This window comes from Scyliorhinus torazame, chromosome 12 (genome assembly GCF_047496885.1).
Source record: "Scyliorhinus torazame isolate Kashiwa2021f chromosome 12, sScyTor2.1, whole genome shotgun sequence".
In the NCBI taxonomy this organism is placed as follows: domain Eukaryota; kingdom Metazoa; phylum Chordata; class Chondrichthyes; order Carcharhiniformes; family Scyliorhinidae; genus Scyliorhinus; species Scyliorhinus torazame.
In genome coordinates, this window is record NC_092718.1 from 53,526,555 (window position 1) to 53,548,997 (window position 22,443).

General features: G+C 48.6%; 1 protein-coding gene across 11 annotated transcripts in view; it reads right to left on the minus strand.

The window, feature by feature from the left end:
* sema4ba (sema domain, immunoglobulin domain (Ig), transmembrane domain (TM) and short cytoplasmic domain, (semaphorin) 4Ba) overlaps positions 1-22,443 on the minus strand; it is a 670,779-nt gene that overhangs the window by 16,543 nt on the left and 631,793 nt on the right. For all 11 annotated transcript variants that reach the window (XM_072468709.1, XM_072468710.1, XM_072468707.1 and 8 more), the window contains 5 exons: positions 21,591-21,741; positions 12,595-12,805; positions 10,034-10,149; positions 7,815-7,972; positions 4,514-4,608 (listed from right to left, as the gene is read on the minus strand). In XM_072468709.1, the coding sequence (XP_072324810.1) occupies positions 4,514-4,608; positions 7,815-7,972; positions 10,034-10,149; positions 12,595-12,805; positions 21,591-21,741 (731 nt within the window). The remainder of the gene's footprint in view (positions 1-4,513; positions 4,609-7,814; positions 7,973-10,033; positions 10,150-12,594; positions 12,806-21,590; positions 21,742-22,443) is intronic.

Consider the following 22,443-nt stretch of genomic DNA (forward strand, 5'->3'; position numbering starts at 1 on the left):
AGGCTGGAGCACCAGGGGAGGCCGGAGTGCTTACGGCTGAAGAACTAACTAAGGTGATGGCTGCGGAATTCCAAAAGCAGTTGGCACAGATTGAGAAATGTATGGAGATGGTGAGGAAGGAGATGAGGGAGGTTTTGAATGTGCTGGTGGAGGAGGCGGTTTCCCCGGTGAAGACAGCAGTGGCGAGCGCAGTGGCGGAGGTGCGAGAGCAAGGGGAGGCGCTGAAGGAAGTGGAGGAGATGGTATTGCAGCACGGTGATCAACTTGCGTCGATGGGGAAGGAGATGCGGAAGGTGATGGACATGAACAAGAATCTGCGAGGAAAAATGGAAGATCTGGAAAACAGATCCAGGCGACATAATTTGAGGGTCGTGGGGCTGGCCGAAGGAGTTGAAGGACCGAAGCCGACTGAGTATTTTGCCGCGATGCTGGCAAAACTACTGGGGGAGGGGGAGGACTCCTCCCAATATGAACTGGAACGGGCTCATCGGTCGTAGAGGCCTGTACCAAAGGCGAGTGAGCCGCCAAGGGCAGTGACTCTGTGCTTCCGTCGGTACAGTGTAAAGAAGGTCCTGAGCTGGGACAAGCAGAAGCAGGTGGTGCAGTGGGCTGGAGCTGGTATACGTGTATACCAGGACTTTACAGTGGAGCTGGCGAGGAGGCGGGCTGCCTTCAACCGGGTGAAGAGGGCACTGTACATTAGCAAGGTGCAGTGTGACATTGTATATCCAGCGAATCTGAGGGTGACTTACAAGCTCAGGGACTTTTGTTTTGGAACGGCGGAAGCAGCGGAGGAGTTTGCGAAGGCAGAAGGACTGTAGCAGAACTGACAAATTGAGGAATGGTCATGTGCCGATGTAACCTCATGACTGTATTTTCTTCTTTTTTTTTGTATCACTGCGCGCGGGGGTAGAGGCTAAAGGAGCCAATGTTGCATATATTTGGACAAGGGAAGGGACGGGACTTTCATTCGAAAGGAGGGCTCTTTGGTGTGTAGGTGGATATGCGGGGTTTGTGTGCTAAAAGGGGATCTTTGGGCTTTCCTAGGGCCGGGCAAGGGGGAAAGGGACCAGGGCGGGGGCCTCCACGCTGGCCGGTTTAAGCCGGCCAGTGAACGGGAGTGAGGTGGGGGGAGGGGCTGCGGCCATCGGAGCCTGGCAGAACAGGGTCCGAGTGGTCTAGCCGGGGCGGAAAGTTGGGGGGAGGGAACCGATGTTGGGGGAGGGAACTGAGGTTGGGAGGAGGAGTTTTACAAGAGGCAGTGGCCGGGAGGAGCTGGAGACTTGGGGGGTGGGGGGTACAACTGTGGGGTATCATGCACGGTGCTCTCTTAGAGGCTGGATGGCGTTGGTTGGGGATGGGGGGGGTGGAGAGCCATGTAGATTAAGGGTGACTACGGGTAATCCCTGATTCCTTTTTGTCATTTGTTTATGTAAACATGCGGGTTGAGGTTTGGGGGTTGGTGGGCGGATGGGATCGTTGTTATTATGGGGATTGACATATCTTGTTGATGATTTTTTATTGTTGATGGGTGTAAATGTGGGAGAAAACGTGAAAAAGGAGAATAATTTTTTAAATTTAAAAAAAAAAAAGAGTTAAAGAGGACCAAGTTGCCTTACGGGGGGTGGGAGGTGGTCCCGCTCGTCTTTCCAAAGCAGCAGATTAATTTTGGGGCATGTTGCAAAGGCAGTGGGTTCTAAGGGGATAAGTGACTGCACCCATTTTGACTACCCTGCACACACAACTCAGTATCTGTCAGGGAGTTTGGGTGTACATATGGTGTTCTTAATGCTGGAAACACGGAAGTGAGCAATCAGCTTCTGTCAGGGGAAACACTAGGTGAGGTGGGGACCCTTCATCCAAATGGGAAATTGGAAGAGGTGCACCAGCTTCATGGTTTCTACCTACTGCCCTCTTCCTCAGGTCTTCCTGTTTATACCCAATTCGACTAAAGGGCTTGTCCATTTTTCAGTTTTGAGGTAAGGTTTAAATTCCCAACTTTAAGCAATCCTTTTTTGTTAATATTGATGGACCTGCTCGATATAGTCTTTTCATTATTCTGCTGGCAGCTCTGGGGGTGTGGGGTTAATATTCAGTATTTAAAGCACCATATTTCAGAAATGCAAGGATGCATACCAATGCCACTCCGTCCCATCCTGCTGAGGGGTGGACTCTGGGCCAGGAATATACCTATTTTTTGAAAGGTTATTATGATCCCTCCATCACAGGGGCATCTTGCATCCAGGGTTCCATTCCAGATATTGACCCTTCTTTGGGGTTAATTTTTACTGGTGAAAATGGGGGTCATATTTCCCCAATGCTCTCTGTAGCTTTCATTGTGGCTACTGCTGGCTGGCCAAAGCACCACCCTGAAACGTGCTGTTGGTCTCTTTCCTGTGTGAATCAGCATCTTAATTAGGTAGTTAGGGTCTTGATTCCAATTTTAAAGAACACACTAGTGATGTTGTGATCAATGATTTAATTGATCTGTGTTCAATTATGAGAGTCTGGTGGCTGATCTACGCTCACTGTGCTTGTTTGGTTAAGCCTGGGCGTTGACTCAGGGCAATGTAAACAGAACAACTGAGAAGTTGAGTTGGGATTAAGCATGGGTGTAGACAATTTGCAATTGCTGAGATATTTGAAGGTTCCGCAAATAAACCTTTTACACTTAAAGACTAATGTTATCTCTGCATTACTCTGAGGCAAATATACAGTAAACTGGTGAATACTCAACAAATGCAGCCAAAAGGTCAAATGCTCTGCCCACTTGTATCAATTTTTCAGAACTAATTTCTTCTAGATCCAGAAGGAGCTGGAGTGCTTGGTATACAAAAAATGTCTGACATCACAACAGCCTCGACAATGCTCTCGCCCACGAACACCTCGCTTTGGGTCTCCATCAGTAACCCAGCCAATGAGCAACGAGCTGCCCAAAAGTCGTTTTACCAGTTTGTAACTCTAGCCCCTTCTCCAGAGTCATATCTGAATGTGCAACAGTGCTCCACATTAACCCACGTCTATTTCACATCGGGCCTTGGGATACATTAGTGAGATTCTCTCTCTCCATCACCTCTTTTCAAGGCTGAAGAGTCCAGGCATTTTCTAACCTATTGGTTCCATAGTAACTGGGAGGATAGCTAGGTCCTTTCAGAGTTCAGTTAAGAGTCAATCACAAATGAGAGTCATGTAGAGGCTAGACCAGGGAACAATGACAAGTTTACTTCCCTAGTGACCCTTGTGAAGGAAGGTGAATTGGCTTCTTGAACCAATGCAGTCCATGTGGTGTATCTCGCTGATCAAAAGCAACAACACTAATCCGCATTTAACATTATAAAACATTCCAAGGGCCTTCACAGCGTAATCAGGTAAAATGTGACACTGATCCACATGAGGAGTTAACAGAAACAAAAGCTTGGTCAAAGGGCTAGGTCACAAGAAGCGTCTTATTGGAGGACAAAGAGTGATCATGAAGTTTAGGGAGTGAATTCTAGAGCTTAGGGTCCTGGCATCTGAAGGCGCGGGTGCCAATGATACATCAGTACTGAATGTTGTATCTACCGCCTAGCCTGTTGCTGTGTGAGGCCTGTGTTGAGAGGGTGTGGAATTCCCAAAACCTCAGCAATATTTCAAGAAGTATCTAGGGCGGGATTCTCCGACCCCCCGCCGGGTTGGAGAATCGCTGGGGGGGCGGGGTGAATCCCGCCCCCGCCGGCTGCCGAAAACTCCGGCGCCGGGGATTTGGCGGGGGCGGGAATCACGCCGGTTGGCGGCCGCTGGCAGCGGCCCCCCGGCGATTCTCCAGCCTGCGATGGGCTGAGTGGCCACCTGTTTTCGGCCGGTCCCGCCGGCGTAAATTAGAGTAGGTACTTACCGGCGGGACCTGGCTGCGCGGGCGGCCTCCAGGGTCCTTGGGGGGGGGGCACGGGGGATCTGGCTCCGGGTGATGCCCCCACGGTGGCCTGGCCCGTGATCGGGGCCCACTGATCCGCGGGCGGGCCTGTGACGTGGGGGCACTCTATTTTTCCGCGTCGGCCCGTGTGGTCCTCCGCCATGGCCGACGCGGAGATTAACTCCCCCTGCGCATGCGCTGGGATGACGCCAGCACACGTTGGCGCTCCCGCGCATGCGCCAACTCGTGCCCGCTGGCGGAGGCCCTTCGGCGCCGGTTGGCGTGGTGCCAAACCCCTTCCCCGCTGGCCGGCGTGGCGCAAACCACCCCAGCACCGGCCTAGCACCTGAAGGTGCGGAGGATTCCGCACCTTTGGGGGGGCCCGACGCCAGAGTGGTTCATGCCACTCCTCGGCGCCGGAGTTGCCCGGCTCGCCGATTCCCTCAGAATCCCGCCCCTTATGTTACAAGCAATTGTTTCTATCGAATGTGCTAACCAAACCATCCCCCATACTGAGTATAAAAAAAAATAGCAGTACTTAAAACATTTTTTATAGTACTTAATTCAAATGATAAATATCTTCCAGCACACATTTCATCTGGAAGTATAGAAATTACTTACGAAGTGGTCGTAAGGCCCTGGGACCGAACAGCGATGCATCAGGCTGTTGACAGTGGTGTTCTGGCCTGCCTCTCTCAATGTCTTGCTTCCAATGGCTGTAAATAAAATATTCTGCATTATGGGTCTATGTCAGATTGGTCTGGTGTAAGGGGTCAATATCTCAATCACACTTGGGTTGCTGCTTCAAGTCTTAATTTTTCCCATTATGCTTGGGGCCCATTTTAACTACTGTAAATATAAGGTATAAGGCGGAAGATTCCTTTAAAATCGCGCCGAGTATAAATGTGAACCGTCACCGTGGGTGAGATTGGTCGCCATTTTGAAATGCCATCGGCATCCAATGCAAAGAGTGGGTGTATTTTAAACTCCAACGCATCCTCCCAACACAGCCCCATTGCCTGTTGATCCCTTGTGCCTTTGATCCCTTGTGCCCAGCTATAAGGTACTGGTGAGTAGAACTTGCATCTGTGAGGTGAAATGTTGATCACCATTGCGGGGTATAGTATGTTGTGGCCGTAAAGGGGGGGGGGGGTTCAATTTATAGGTCAGGTATATGCAAAGAAATGTGGCGGGATTCTCTGATCCTGAGGCTAAGTATTGACGCCGTTGTAAATGACGTCGCGTTTTACGACGGCGTCAACAGGCCCCTGGGAGCAGCGATCCTGCGTCGCACATGGGGCCAGCATGGCACTGGAGCGACTCACACACCTCCAGCTGCCGATACCGGCGTCAGAACGGGAAGCCGCGGGTTTGCGCATGCGTGCTACGGCAGGCGCGAATTCGCGCATGCGCATGGGTTTCCTTCTGTGCGCCGGCCCCGACGCAACATGGCGGAGAGCTACAGGGTCCCAGAGGAACATAGGCCACCACCAGGATAAGCCGGCCCGCTGATCGGTGGGCCTTGATCGCCGGATCTCCCCCCCACCGCAGGATGAATGCCGAGGACCCGCTGGGTAGAACCACACGTGAACGGCGCTGGCGGGACTCGGCCTATCTCGGCGGCCACTCGGCCCATCGCGCACGGAGAATTGCCGGGGGCCGCTCTGCCGGTGCCGCGTCCAATGGTGCCGATTCTCCGGTCACCGGAGAATCAGCGGACCTGCGTCGGAGTGGCGTTGCGTGAATCGCGCCACCCCTCCGGGCGATTCTCCGTGCTGGAAAAATTCTGGGGGCTGGAAAAATAGGGTAGTCTTTATGATGGGTCAATTTATACGTCATAATTTACGATAAGACTTATGGCAGGCAGTTGACAGAATCATTGTAATACTGAGTACAGAGGATAGCCCAGTCTGTCCAATTGTCATCCCATTTAAATGAGTGTACATATAATCAGGCGGGAAGTTTTATAGTTACACTATCCCACGTGCAATATTTCTGTACTGCTTTGCATGAGGGTTTTAGTCGGTAACAGCTATGCTCTAATTCCTTTCCACAAAAAGGCCAATTTCAATGTGGGCAAGTTATTTTTTTCATTTGTTAAAAAGATTGGACACCTGACACATAGTTTCCAGCTGTGCTTCAGCTGGCAATGCACTTGCCTCTAAGTTAGAAGGTTACGGGTTCAAGTCCCACTCCCAGAGACCTGAGCCCAGGAATCTAGGCTGGTGCTCCAGTGCAGCGCTGCACTGTGAGAGGTGCTGTCTTTCAGATGTGATGTTTAACTGAGGTGCTATCTGCTCCGACTCAATTGAATGCAACAAATATCCCTTGGGACTACTTTGAGAAAAAAGAGGGGAGTAATACCTGATGTCCTGGCCAACAACTACCCCTTGAGCATTATGACTAAAGTGGATTATCTGGTCATAATTAGATTGCTTTTGTGAGAACTTGCTGGGTGAAAATTAGAAAATTAGTCACATCCTATGTGACTACAGTTCATAAGTACTTCACTGGCTATAAGTTATTTGGAATTGTCATGAAAGGTGCTATATAAATGCATGTTGCTTTTTTCTATACAGTTCACTGACGTGCTGTTTTATAAAAAGAGGAGTCCTTACATGATAGATTGTACATTGTCCTGCTGCCAAGGTGCAGCAGTGCCCTTTAAAGGATACAATATCTAATTGCTGTTTAAATAAACACAGGCTGAGGTCAGCCAGAGATTAATTGCTCTCTAGTGCTGCATGTTAACAGATGGGAAAGTTATTGCAGATTTCAGACCTGTAGGTCAGCAAGTGTAATTGCTATGGACAATCAGTGATTAGTAACCCTGACTTGTAAGTCAATAGGATATTTTCTGTTGCCACGGAAATATCTTTGAATATTGCAATGTATATTTTTTTCTTTTTCTCAACAGCTTTTGAATGTGTGACACTGAAATTTGCAGAAGGATTTTCGATGGAAAAAAGTTAAGAGAGCCAGTTTTTAAACATAGGCAATGCCTGTATCTATCTTTGTGTATATATTTTTGGACAATTTTTTATTTTTAAAATAAATTTAGAGTACCCAATTCATTTTTTCCAATTAAGGGGCAATTTAGCGTGTTCAACCCACCTACCCTGCACATCTTTGGGTTGTGGGGGTGAAACCCACGCAAACACGGGGAGAATGTGCAAACTCCACACGGACAGTGACCCAGAGCCAGAATCGAACCTGGGACCTCGGCGCCGTGAGGCTGCAGGGCTACCACTGCGCCACCGTGCTGCCCATTTTTGGACAATTTTGATATAGAAGGAAATCAGCAACTGTTCCACTGAACTAAAAATATCAAAATGTATTCCAATGAAAAGCAAAATACTCAGGATGCTGGAAATTTGAAATGAAAATGTAAAATGTTGGGAACACTCAGCAAGTGCGGTGGCATCTGTGGTGAAAGAAATAGAGTTAACTGGAGGAATTTTAACCTTCATCTCCCTCCACAAAACCACCAGCCAAAACAGTTGGGGTTGGGTCAGGTGGGAGCTTATGAAACCCAACCTGCCTCGACCCCACCTGCTAGTTACAGTCGCTGAAGCCTTTCAGAAGGCCTGTGTGCCTCCATTTTAACAAGGTTTCTATTTTTAACATGCCAGTCAGGTTTTACCATCCTCGGGAAACCCGTCAGGTAAAAGGGTGAGAAGGGCTGAATCAACAAGGTGGGGGGGGGGGGGGGAAGAGAGCCTTTACAGCACTGCTTGTGGGCTAAAGGATGCAGAAGCGTTTCCTTTAGAGCTAACAAGCGAACCTGTAACACCCGCCCCACGACCTCTACAACCTTCCCCATATCCAGTAAATAATGGTGGCCACCATTTTAGGCGGACGGCTCTTAATTGGAGATTTAAATTTTGTGAATGTCAAGTGCTTTCATTTTAAAATTACTTACTGAGCTAAATGCGACCCTCGTATGTCTCTGCAGATGTTCCTGTCCCAGGCACAGTAAGGGTCTCTGGCAAGGACACACTCGCCACAGCTCAGGTAAATGTTGCAGTTTGAGACGGGCAGTTGAACCACTCCAGAGAATGAAGACGCATATAACAGGCCCTGTAAATTGAGGACAAAATGCTTCACTTGAATCTATGTCGACAGATTGATTGACACAGCTCATGAATATAAGGTTAATAATATTGCAGAATGATTGACAATTCAGTACAACAGAAATGTATTTGGCACTCATTCTTGTTGAGTGTTGTTGTACGAGCATAGGCTTGAAAAAGATTTTCCAGAAACACAAAACTTAGACTCATGGGGCAGGATTCTCCGCCGGCGTGATTCTCTGTTTTGCCGGCGCCCGGGGGTTTCCCGACGGGAAACACCATTGACTGGCCGGCGTAACGGAGAATCCCGCCGGCGGGTTTGGGCAGAAATGTGGTGCGGCGGGGTGGAGAATCCAGCTCATGGTTAAAACGTTGGCCTTGGGAAGATTTTGAATCGATTGACCCAAATCCTCCTCTCCCAGCCCGAACCCCTGTGTCCATCGCTGATCAGACAGAAGACTACCCACCAACTGAGCTGTAAACGGTTTTTCTGCCCACATTTCTGAGAGGATCCTGCAGAACTCCCGCAGCGTGGAAATCCAGGGAGACGGGAGCGAAGAGGACCTCTGCAGAAGGCACGAGCTGGCATATTCTGGTATGTGTTTAAAGGTCCTCGGGCTTCTTGGCATGTTAGTGAATGAGCGTGTAAGTGAATGTGCAGCTGTGTATGTGGATAGGTGGGTGAGGCAAGTGGGTAGGCGGATGGGGGTGGTAGATTGGTAGGGTGGTTTAGGGAGAGGTCAGGGGCGAAATCAGTGTGAGTAATTGTTTGGAGGGGGGGGGGGGGGGTGTCAGTTGCACAGTTACTCTCGGGCTTTTCTGTCTCACATTTTCTGCAGGTAAGTAGATTGGAACTATCCGAAGTCTCAGCTCTAACTTACTGACATTTTTGGAGGGTCCCAGAGAGCAGGGAAATAACCATTGGAAGTTCAAACTTCCTGGGCAATTCCCACAGAGTCAGTGTGCCAGGGCTTTCACAAGGGCCTGAAGATCATGCGAGATCGAACATCCGTTTTAAAAATTCGTCCATAAGACATGGGCATTGCAGGCTGCGCCAGCATTTATTGCCCATCCCTAATTGCCATTGAGGGGGCAGTTAAGAGTCAACCATATTGCTGTGGGTCTGGAGTCACATGCAGGCCAGACAGGATAAAGATGGCAGATTTCCTTCCCTAAAGGACATTAATGAACCAGATGGGGATTTTACGACAATCAGCAATGATTTCAAGTATTTTAATAACAGCTTTTTAAAATTGAATTCATCTTTCACCATCTGCAGGGGCGGGATTCGAACCCCGGTCCCCACAGCATTACCTGGGTTTCTGGTTTACTCGTCCAGTGACAATACCACTACGCCACCACTTCCCCGTTTCCGACGATCCCGAGAGCGGTATGATCTGGGCTGTTATTTCCTCTAAGACAAGTGAGCTCTTTGGAAAGTGGCAAAATTCCCAACTCCGAGCCAAAAAGGGTATAGAACTCAAACCCCATTCCAGAAAGTTTTGATGAGAAGAGACCTGCTCTGAGTTCCAGGCTGACGGGCAGGGTGTTATCTGGATGCCTCCCAACATTCCCCCCCTGCCCTCCCCCCTTCCAATCATATGGACAACGTGAGCCTAGAAAGCCATTTCGGACTAACCTATACAGAGTCCATATCACCCATAAAAGACCAACTACCTCATCAACTGCAATAATGATAATTAAGCTGGTGGTAGGAATGTTCATATTTCAGACTGTTAATCAGCCTGCAAATTCTTCCACGTCAAAGAAAGAATAGGAAGAAACAAAAACTTAGACTGTTTTCCGTTTCCCTGCTATTAATGTATTTTCCTCTTCAGTCGCTTCATATGACCCCCTTTCGTCATGAAACCCAGGGTCAACAAAATGAAAAGACACAAATTCTGGGTGGAAGAAGACCTTCATTGATCTTGCCATGATTGATTGCTGGCAGGAGAAAAAATGAAAGCAAATAGTTTTCAGTAAATGAGCCATGCGTTGGAGAAGATGCGAACTGTTTATTTTGCCTCCTTCAGGTAAAAAAACGAATGATTCTTAATGAAATTTGTACCTGTTTTGAATCCAATATCAGATTCTGCACTGGCTGTGGTTCTGCGAAGAGACTAATTTCCTCAATAATATGAACCTCATGGTTCACATTAATAGCTTTGTGCAGTATTCCATTTTCTGTGAAAAACAGCAAATAATAATAACGGGTAATTTGTTTTTAAGTGCAAGGTAATAAAATGTGACAACAACATTACCACTTAATGTAAATATCTTTCACCTCAGTACATGTAAAAGATCTTCCTGTTCAGAAATCTTATTCCTTTATCGATCTGACAGCGTCTAAGGGCCTCTCCCCCACAGGCTGTTAAGACGACTGCTCGGTATTTTAAAATCACGTGACACGTTATCTAATTACCAGCCTTCAAAAGAGAGCTTTCTATTAAAACCAGAATTTCTGCAGACAATGATTTAACTGAGACAGCTACAGTTACACAGATAGGTAGAAAGGCCTCTCTTTCCTCATTTACTGGTGTTTCACTCTGGATTAGTGAGAGTGGGGTTAATCCTTTTGTCCTGAATTGCAGAAGCATCTATATCTGAGAACAATGGGGACAATATCTATCATCTCTTGGGCGTTAAAATGAGGTGACTGACCTGCCCATCCCTCGCTCCCCATTCCAGGGCCCTCCTGAATTTTGTTTCCAAGCAGCGACCATGGGAGCGGCCCCCTGATACTTTGGAATTTTTCTCGAACGTTCTTTCCTTCTGGTTGGACACTGACACGAAGAGCGAGAACACTTCAGGGGCGTCATTCTCCGCCGGCGGGAGTCTCCGTTTTGCCGGCGCCCGGGGGTTTCCCGACGGCGTGGGGCTGCCCCACAATGGGAAACCCCATTGACCGGCCGGTGTTACGGAGACTCCCGCCGGCCGGTCAGGGCAGAAATGTGGCGGGGCGGGTAGGAGAATTTCGCCACTGGTAGCTGCAAACTGGTGGAACTACATGCAGGTTCAGTCCACACACCTTAGCGCCACCTCTGGAGGCAGGCACATCACCTAGTGCAGCCTCTGGGCTGGATGGTAAATCCAGGATTGCACACAGCTGGGTAGGCTTTGTAGCTGGGAGCAAGGAAAAAGTCCTTGGTCATGAACGCGGTGTATAACTTTTGCTGAGGGATTGGCAAGATTCTGGGTGTGTCTCATTGCGTTTTGCCTTTATATTCCTGATTGTATGGTTGGTTTTCCCCCTGGGCTAGGTCTCCACTTTGAATGCAGCATTTGCCCAGTAACAAGATTCTGGCTTTAAACGGACAGAACAGTATATCAAATGTAAATATTAATGAGAGGCAACACAGTTAATGGAAGCAAAGCACAGCCCAAGCAATCCAAAATGCCTTTGTGTTTTTTCTGCTAAATCTCAACAATACAAATATCTACAAAAAACATCTGTGGGCCTATCTCAGGTTGATGGTAAAGTAGTTCTGTGCATCTCCCTCTGCAATCAGCAAGACAATATTCTGATGTTCCCTTTTTCTTTTAACCGTAACTATGCAATTGATGAGACATTAACATATGGGATCCTGCATGGGCTTGATCAATCGAGATATAGAATGGAAAGCAAGGAAGTTATGGTGAACTTTGATAAACAGCTCTGACAAAGTCATCCAAACTTGAAACATTAACTCCATTCTCTCTCCACAGATGCTGTCAGGTCTGCTGAGATTGTCCAGCATTTTCTGTTTTTGTTTGATGAAACAACGGTTTGGTCTCAACTGGAGTATTGTGCCCAGTTCTAGATGTGACAGTATTTGAGCGGGTGCAGAAAAAAATTATGAGCATGGTCCCAGGAAATGAGGGACCACATGGTGGCTAAATTGGAGAAACTGGGGCTGCTCTCCTTAGAGAGAAGGTGGAGAGGAGTTTTGATGGAAATTAAATGATAATTTTCAAATGATATTTTCCAAAATCATGAGGGGTCTGGACAAAGTATCAGAAGGATTGAGGACCGAAGGGTATCGATTTAAGATGATCGGCAAATGAATCAACAGGCAAAATGAGGAAAAGCTCCTTTTTTCAGCAGCAAATGATGAGGATCTATATGTGGTTGAGATAGATTCAGTTGTGGCCAGTGCAGGCACAGCAGGCCAAATCGCCTCCTTCTGAGCTGTAACCATCTATGATTCTTTACGGTAGCAAATTCTATATTCCAACCACTTTCTGGGGTACGAAGGTTCTTAATTCTGATGATGGACCTCCTGAATTATTTACTGGATTAATTAGGTTCGGGAGTAGAAACATCTTCACAAACCCCTTCAAAATTAAAAAAAAACTTTTGTTCTGTCACCTCGCAAGTCTTCTCTTTTCAAGAGGAAATAGACGCAACCTCTTCAGTCTTTCCTGATGGTTTATCCCTCCGATTAAAACCACGGGCACTTACTATATCTATTTCATCCCAATACAGGATGGAATGGGAAGGGTTAACACAGTGAGGTACCGCCATGGAGCAGATTTGACCTCAGACAAGGACTTTCTTTGTTGCAGAAGTTCTCACAAAGCACTTCATTTCCAGATATTCCCCGTCAAGCCGCTGATGTGCAGAGAAGTGGTTGGGTTAATTCACCGTACCTGTGCCCACAAACAGCACGTCATAGTAGCCCTGGGTAGTCTGGACTCTGTCCACAGCGAGCTGGGTGTACTTGACATGTTTCTTCATCAGCAGAGGCTGGCTCTTGACATTCTCCTCCATCAGAAAGTGATCCTTGACAAAATTCAACACCTTGTCTGGCATTTGGAACGAAGAATTTATGTTCATGGCTCTTGCTGCACTTGTGATGCACTGTGGGGGATAATGAAGAAAGGTACATTTGTTAATTAACAGTAAACATGCATAAGGGGTAACAATAACACCTGGTTATTGAGTCGTGGAAACAGTTTCTCCCTATGTAATCCACTCAACCATGTCATGATCCCTGTAGCATCTGATAACTTTTTAAAAGTTTGAATTTCTAGTGGCCAATTTAACAAGGATTTGAACAGCGAGATTTCAAGTTTTAAAACTTTTATTGTAACACAAACAAAAGCGACATTGAGTAAACGCCATCCCAGCAGGCAACTTATACTCTAAACTAAGATGCCTCATTTAACATTCAAAAACAATTGATATACCCCCAATTATGACACGAGAGAGTGTACTCGTAAAACAAAGGCTTTAACAAACAGAGAACGTCGCCAGCCGGGGAGATGAGTGCTCACTGAGTGCCGTCCACAGGACGTCACCTTATATCCGGCCCCTGGGAGGTGGAGCCGGAGGCGGAGTCCCCCAGGGTTCCAAACCCGATCTTAAAGGGACATTACATGCATGATCTTAAAGGCACATTACCCATTCATCACAACAATCAAAAGTTTTAATTCACTGTATCTATCCCTTCGGGGTAAGGGATCCCCCCTGAACCAATCCAAATGGATTCTTAGCGAACAAGGCTTTGCTTTCCGTTCTTTTCCTTTTCCAGTGATACATTGTAATTCCCAAACTGGCTTTTATGGTGAGGGTGACCCTGGAGATTTTTTCTCTTGGCCAAAGCTAGGTAATCTGCCAGATTCATTTAAATCTTCACAAACTTGATCTCCTCAATCTAAGCACGAGCTCCAACCTGCATTCTTGTAAGGTGAACCATAGACACTTATTGACTCTATCTCTTGGTTCTCCCTTTCTCAGATCCTTGAAGACTGAACCTATCTGTGAAGGTCAATGCTACTTTCTGGAAAACTGTAACCTGATTCTACAATAGTTTCCTATGGACGCTCCCCTTCTCAAAGCTCATTGCCATGGCAATGTGAATCACAAGGGTCTTGTATCCATCCAGAAACTCTAATTAGCTATCCTTTAGATTCTCAATTTCATGTTACGACAGTGGGTACGCTACAAAAAATGCTTCATCGACACTTGGCATGTCCTGGGACTATGAACGTCTTAATCAAGATGGGCACTCCACACGCCCGTTGAGGGCTGCCTTGCGGATGAGAGACTGACAGCATTAACTACACGTCCAGTTGGGCATAAATGATCCGATGGCAATTTGCCCTTAAACAACGCAGATTTATCCTGGTGTCCGAGTCAACTTTGACGCCATCAAACAATAAACCATTAATACAGACTGACTGGTCATTTATCCTATTGCTAGTTTTGAGACCTTGCCATGTGCAATTTAGCAGGCACTGTTGTTTACAAAGCGGCAACCCTTTCACTCTGAAAATAAGTAATTGATTGGCTGTGACCAATCATCTGAAGATGAGGACGATATCAGATAAATGTGGTGCACTCCATATCCCAGAAATATTTTGAATTGAGTTGCTCCAAGCTGTCCAATGCAGTGCTATCTCCAAGATATTTTTCTGCAAATTTTATTCATGTGCTATATTAACTACTAGTCTGGCCTTAGGGATTGGGCATATTGAAACAGCACTGTTTAAGTTTGTCATTGCTGAAAGAGGTGGGCAAAAACTACAATTCAAACAATTATCACGCGAACGAAACACGGTTTTAAAATGTGAATCTACTGCTGCAATCGGTCTTTTAAATCCCTTTTGAATTGCTGTAAAAATAATTATTGTATTTAATGGCTCTCATTTGGATCACCTGGTGTTGATAGACTCCCCCCCCTCTTTCTCCTGGTGCTGTACACTAACGCAAAAAGGGCAGCACGGTGGCACAATGCAGGGGAGTGGGCCTGGATAGAGTGCTCTTTCGGAGGGCCAGAGCAGACTCAATGGGCCTCCTTCTGCACTGTAGGGATTCTGTGGTCGCGATCCGAAGGCCACGCTGCACCCGAAAAGCAACTTGCTGCGGCGCAGCACAGCCAATAATGCGATCTCGCAAGACGTTGCAATGTGAATCCAGCCCATTGTGGGCGGGGTCCCTTTTTGACAAATCTGCATATTAGAGCAAGATAGCTTGTCTCACTCTAATATGCAGATTCCCGAGGTACCTGAGGCTTTGGGATTTATCCCCTTTGCCTTGGAGACCTTGGGTGAGTGCTGTTCAGTTCTGGTCTCCACAAATGGGGACCTGACAGAACGGCACCCGTGGAGGTCTCCCAGGGGATTGGAGGCCCCCAGCTGCATGCTCTCTGGGCAGGATGGTACACTGATACTGCTGCTGCCACCTGGAACCCTGGTAGTGTCACCTGGGGGCTAGCCTGGCACTGCCAGCAGGCATGGGTGGTGCCAGCTTGGCACTGCCAAGGTGACATGCTGGCATTTTCTGTGTATGTGCAGTTGAGCTGGGGAGCGCTGTGTGGGTGCTGGGGGTGTAGCGGGGGGTTGGAGGGGCTTCCCATAGTGCATTCGGCTAGGGGAGGGATAGTTGGGAGTTACTTCAGGAGCCTCACAGATTGGGATGCCATTTTTAAATGGCATCCGATCTATTGCTAGACAGTGTAGAATACAGGGCAATGTGCGGCCTCAGTCGTGCGTTCTATGCTGAGGCCCCTTATAGAATGCCAGTCGCATTGTATAGCCATGCCTTTCTCTGTGCTCCTGATTACAAAATAAGTCCAACTCTCTTGGTAATTGGAGTTGAGATTCAGATCAATCATGATCTAATTGCATGGCAGAACCGTCTTGAGGGACTGAAAGGCCTCCTATGTTTCTGAACAATGACACATCCATTTTACTTGGGAAACTACTGCTGCCCTGGGACCAATAATTTTTGTTACTTTAACGATCGTGGCTCTGGGTGCACAAGTGAAGTTACAAGGTCATAGGTTAGAACTAATCTTATTATTTTGCCCACTTTCGCCAGCATAAACAGAGAGCAAGAGCAGATCTTTGCCGCAGGTGATTTCATGCACCGTGAATTTGTTTATGAGAGGTGACAGGAATTGGACCTATAATGACACATGGAGAATGATACTTGCTTCACACCTTTCAAGCAACTAATGAGCTCCTTAAATGACGGACAGCTCATTCAAGCAGCTGCAGATCAGTCAAAAACATCCTTGCGATGGCTCAGTATCAAATTCCAAAAGCTTGTTATTATTGACCTCCCACTTGAGAGGTGCATGTGATTGGTACGAGGAGGGAAATGGAGGAATCTTTTTCACCAGGCAAGCCCTCAAAGAACTACCCATCAGAGTGTGTAGACGGACGTGAATGCAAAAAGAAACAAGAGCAGAGCTATAATGGAGCAGCAAAGGACATACGGAAAGAAAGGCTTGCATTTATGTGGCAAACACCTGAGGCGGGATTCTCCCGAATCGGCGCGATGGCCCGACACCAGCATAAAAAACGGTGCGAACCACCCCGACATCGGGCCGACCGGATGTTGCGGAATTCTCCGCACTTCCGGGGGCTAGGCAGGCGCTAGAGGGGTTGGCGCCGCGACAGCAGGTGCCGAAGGAACTGCATGAGCTAGCGCATGCGCAGAACTGCCGGCGTGGTTCAGCGCATGCGCAGATCGGCCAACGTATTCTGGCGCATGCGCAGGGGGGTGTCTTCTCCGCGCTGGCCATGGTGGAGCCCTACAGGGGCCGACGCGGAAGGAAGAAGTGCCCCCACGGCACAGGCCCACCCGCAGATTGGTGGGCCCCGATCACGGGCCAGGCCACTGTGGGGGCCCCCCCAGGGCTGGATCCTCCTGCGCCCCCCCGAGGACCGCACCAGCCAACTTACCTGCCAGGTCCCGCCATGTGGGACCATGTCCAATCCACGCTGGCGGGACTGGCCAGAAACCGCCGGCTGCTCGGCCCATCGGGGCACAGAGAATTGCCGGGGGCCGCTGCCAATGGCCCCCGACCGGCGCAGCGTGATCCCCGCCCCGTCCAAAAACCGGCGCCGGAGCTAACGGCAGCTGGCGTCGGAGCGGGATTCACGCCGCCCCCTGGGGATTCTCCAACCCAACGGGGGGGTCGGAGAATCCCACCCCTGGTGTCTTAATGCATTTTACACCCAACCGAACACTTTCTTTAAAGTGGAGTCACTGTAGGAAATGCAGAAGCCAATTTGCTCGCAGCAGATTCCCACATTCACTGATAATGAGCAGGCTATAACTGGGGGAGATGGTGACATAGTGGAAATTTCATTAGAGTAATAAACCAGGCTATTTCTCTGGGTTCAAATCCCACTCCAATAGTAGCTGGTGAAATTTAAGTTCAATTAATAAATCTGGAATTAAAAAGCTGCTTCACAGCATTGTTGCAAAAATCCATTTGATTCACTTCAGGGAAGGAAATCTGCCATCCTTACCTGGTCTGGCCGACATGTGACTTCACATAATAATGTGGTTGACTCTAAACTGCTGTCTGAAATGGCCTAGCAAGCCAATCAATTCATGGGTAATTAGGGATGGGCAACAAATGCTGGCCTTACCAGTGATATTCACAGCCCATGAAAGAATAAATTAAGAGTTTTTTAAAAGTCTTGACTGATGGATAAACGCTAGTCAGGACACTGGGATAATTCCCTGCTCTTCTTTAAGAAAACGCTATGGGATCATCTGGATCCGCTAGAACAGGAAGATGGGACTTTGGTTCAACACCACATCTGAAAAACAGTACCTTCTGCAGTGCAGCACTTCTTCAACACTGCAGTGGAGTGTCAGCCTTGAGTTTGGTTCTCAAGCCCTCGAGTGGGAGCTGAACCCAGAACCGTATGACTCAGAGGTGAGTGCGCTACCAACTGAGTCAGGGCTGACACTACAAAGTAAAGTGATCGGCATCTTAGAAATACTTTCAAATGCGCTGCACTTATATAGCAGAGGTTCACGAACCGTTGCCACCATCTCGCCAAGGCAACCAGGACTGGCAATAAACGTTGGCATCGATACTCACGTCCCAAGAATGAGTAGAAAAAGCAAATGAATCACCATGTGGCAAATCACCCCGTCTGAACGTATATTGTATCAAAGCAGGGCTTGCAAATGACCAAAGGCAAATCTTCCCAGTCCAAAGATGTGCAGGTGGACTGGCCATTGTAAAATAGCGCTTAGTGTCATAAGATTTGCAGGTTAGATGGGATTACAGGGATGGGGTGGGCGGGAGTGCATCTAGGTAGGATGCTTTTTCAGAGGGTCGGTGCAACTCGATGGAACAAATAGCCTCTTTTTGCCATGTAGGACTTCCATGGACTGCCAACTTCACAGAATCAGAGGATTATGACTCTTTAAGTTATAGACTGTGGTAAGTGCGGATAGCTATGAAGATTATTAACATATTTGGCATTAAGTGCACCATCTGCAACTTGCACCATCTATTATGCCACCCAACCCACACTTACCTGCTGTCCATGAATGCTTTCAGTTCAGTTAATCACAAATAGAGCACCTCAGTACTAAGCTTGTTTAGATATCAGAAATGACCAATCAAATCATGATTTGATGCAGAGGTTTTCATTGACAATGGGGCGCAATTCTCCCATCGGGAGACTAAGTCCCGACGCCGGAGTGAAAACCGGAGTGTTTCACTCCAGCGTCGGAGGCCGCTCCCAACCCCCTATTCTCCCGCCTCCGGGGGGGGGGGGGTTAGGAGCGGTGTTGCGTCATTTACGCACGCCGGGCCTTCGCGCCGCATAAAAGCGGCGCCGCGTACATGACGCGGCCGGTAAATGACGTCACCCGCACATGCGCGGTTGCCGTTCTCCCTGAGGCCACCCCGCAAGAAGATGTCGGATGGATCTTGTGGGGTGATGGAGGCAAGGAGGTCCTCCTTCAGAGAGGCTGGCCCACCGATTGGTGGGCACCGATCGTGGGCCAGACCCCTTTTGAGGCTCCCCCGGTGCAGGAACCCCCCTCCCCCCCCCACAGGCCGCACCCCCCAGCATTCCCGCACTGTTCCCACCGACAGCGACCAGGTGTGGATGACGCCGGCGGGAACCCGTCGTGTTGGGCAGGCCGCTCGGCCCATCCAGGCTGGAGAATCGCCGCTCGCCCGTTACAAACGGCGAACGGCGATTCTCCCAGCGGCCAGCCGTCATTCTCGCCGTGCCAGTTTGGGCGGGGGGGGGGGGGGGGAAATCGCATGCGGGTGTCGGGGCGGCGTGGCGGGACTCGCGCACCGCCCCGGCGATTCTCCCACCCGGCGTGGGGGGGGGGAGAGAATTCCACCCATGGTCTTTGAAGACAGCACGGTGGCGCAGTGGGTTAGCCCTGCTGCCTCACGCTGCCGAGGTCCCAGGATCGATCTCGGCTCTGGGTCACTGTCCGTGTGGAGTTTGCACATTCTCCCCGTGTTTGCGTGGGTTTCACCCCCACAACCCAAAGATATGCAAGGTAGGTGGATTGGCCACGCTAAATTGCCCCTTAATTGGAAAAAATGAATTGGGTACTCTAAATTTGTTTTAAAAAAATAAATAAAATGGTCTTTGCGTTGGATCTTACACGCCCTCGCCAGCAGTTTGAAAGCAGGGGCGCCTTGTAAAATGCAGCACCTGGCCAATCCGCCACCTACGTGCCCACCCTGACCTGTCTCACATTTTATGGGGACACTGGAGGCAACAGGCAGCTTATCAGGCTTATAATAGGCCACTTCAGGGTCTCATCATGTCCCAACCTCTATTTTACCTGTGGCTGAGGAGGCACATCTGGAGCGGGTAACCTGCCAGCTTCAGCTGAGCGGCGTGTGTCAGGCAAAAGGGGAGACAACCACCTTTGGGGGTCCCTTGTTCCCGTCAGAGGCAACCCCCTCCCCCAACAGGTTGTTCCGTCCCACGCATGAACATTTTCTGCCAGTCCCTCAAAACCCGATCGCTAAAGCAACTGAAGCTCCCTTGCCAAGGTCTCCCAGCTTGGCCTTCTGATACCCCGAATTGACCATGGGCCTGAATGTTGCCGTGGGTCTGGAAGTGGATGCAATATGCGCTTCTGGCCACGATTGGATCCTGACTGTGATTCCGCACTGGCTGACCAGTTAGTGGGAAACAATTGTGGAATGTGAGCTACGTAAGGCTCAGCGTTGGCAGGAATTGGGGGGCGGGGGTAAATGTATGCAGGAAAAGGGTGAAGGCCGAAAAACGTGAGGGTGTGGGCGGGCACTTCTGACAAGCTGCCTGAAGGCAGACGTCTGCTACAGAACTGCCTCAGGAAGCTGCAGACCCGTACCAATTGATGAGATGAAAAGAATGCAGAACGTCCTGAATCAAGGTTGGAGCGAAACCGTGAAGGTCGCCTGGCCGATTGGCTCATCCAGCAACCAAAAGAACGACCGGCCACTTAAAATCACTATCACTTCCTTAATGAGCTTAATTGCCTTATTAATTCCCATGGGTGCACTTCAGACTCCAAATATGCTGGCCGCTCATGCAAGCCCGATGGCACTGGGACGTGCGCCCCAAGCCCTCTTGCCTGATTTCACGTGTTTCTGGGTCGTACGATCAATATAAATTTCTGGCCTTGATGTCTGGTCTTCTTTCCTTTGGGACTGCTTTTAGTCCAGCAGTGAGCCAGGCACTGCTTGGACAACAGAGCTGCCAGCCATACCTAATTGGCCGTCAATCTCTAAGGCTGGACTTCCTCAAAAGAAGGTGAGAAAGTATCACCATAAACCAATTAACACTGTTCCCAGATTTAATGGCGTGATTTATTGATCTGGGAAAAGGCAAAGGTGGAAAACCGACCCAAGTGGTTCAAACGGGAAGTTGCAGGAAAGATGTGGCAAGGATTTGTCAGGCAACAGCACATTCAAGGATGTAGAAGAGGAAAGGGAGGTGGCAAATTGAACGGTGTTTGATGTGTGAGGGCAGGGGTGGGATGCAGTCAAGAAGATAAATTGGGTGGTCAGCAGTTTGATGGGAATAGGGTTGAGGGAACAAGCCTGGGAATGACAATGTGAGAAATTCAGGTCCTCCGAAGAATAAACCAAGTCCTCCTTTAAATTGAATTGAGAGGAGGTGATGCTCATTGAAGCCTCTACTAAGAGTTGGGCTTTTCCCCAGTTGGTCATTCTTCTAGACAGGGAGAGGATCCAGAAGGGAAGAGTCAAAACTAGTATTTGTTCTGAACTATAGTACAACGATAAATCAGTCGTGAATCACTGAATGTCTTCTGCTGCCTGGTTCAGCAATGGATATCCGCCTGTTAAACAGAGGAGAGGGAAACCTTGAGGGAAGTTTCGCCAGGTGAGAGAAGGGAAGTGGCAGAGGCCGATGGACAGATTGTCTCAATCTTAGTGTCAAAGAATTCTATGAGCTCCTCAGTCTTGTTGATGGAGTGGAGGGTGAAGGGGGCTGGGGAGAAGGGTCTAAGAAGGTGGTTGTCGTGTAAATCAAAAGTTGGCATTATCTTTCCATTCCAGGATGAGGTAGCGACCGTGCTGGGGGAAATCCAATCTACAGAACATAGCAGTAGTCGGAGCCTGCAGTGTGACAGCTGACACAGTAAAATCGCATGGGAAATGTTGACATGTCAATTTACACTACTGGAAAAAAATCATGCAGTAAGGTTTTGGGCAGGCAATGGGTGCCCGATGCAAGGATTTTATGCATGACTGGGAAAATCAGTGAATATTCCAGAAAGTAATCAGAACCAACTTTAAATGTGGTAAAACATCAACGCTTTTGTGCAGAGATATCTAAATACCAATGTGTTCCTCCATAATGTCAACAAGGCTAGTTCTTATACCAGAGATACTTACAGATCCTGGTCTTGGTTCTGGAACAATATGATTGTAGGGATACCATTGCTGTGTCTCCCAGTTCACTTCCATGTATCTTCCATTGAAGGCTCTCTTCACATCTCCCATGGAGAAGGCACAAACAGCAGAAGAAGCGGCTCCACCCTTGTACCTGTGAAGAGAATCAGCAAGTTATGCATGATGGTCAAGTCTCTGGTGTGTCCTCTCGTCCTTGCAACTTAGTCTCCTTTGTCCCGTTCCCCATTAACGTTGTGGCCTTTACGTGCATTCAACAGGTTCCTTTCATTCACCCCATGATGTTTAGTACAAGTTATAGAAAAACAGTCCGCACATTGTTACTCTAAGCGACATTTTGCAAGGTGTAAGGCAGGATAATACTTAAAGGTTTCTTTCTAACTTGCTCCTTTTTCTAAAACAGGATGTTGTAGATTTAATGCACTTAGAATGGCACCCTTTCTGTGGAACTTAACAGTGTGAGAATAAGTTCCCCGAAAGCAGATGTCAGCAGTGATTCCAACAAGAAGTGTCCCTAATTAGCTGTCACTACACCTCAATAAAGGCAGCTTTTTTCCACCTTTGTAACATCGCCTGAGGCTGTCCTTGCCTCAGCTCATCTGCTGCTGAAATCCTCACCCATGCCTTTGTTAGCTCCAAACCTGGCTACTTCCAACGCACTCCTGGTGAGCCTCACATGTATTACCCCCCTGAACTATGTTCAGCTCATCCAAAACACTGGGCGCGATTCTCCACCCCCACGCCGAAGTGGCCGCGCCGTCGTGAACGCCGTCGAGGTTCACAACGGCGCGGAACAGCCCCGGTCGCGACCGATTCAGGCCCTGACAATGGGCCAGTA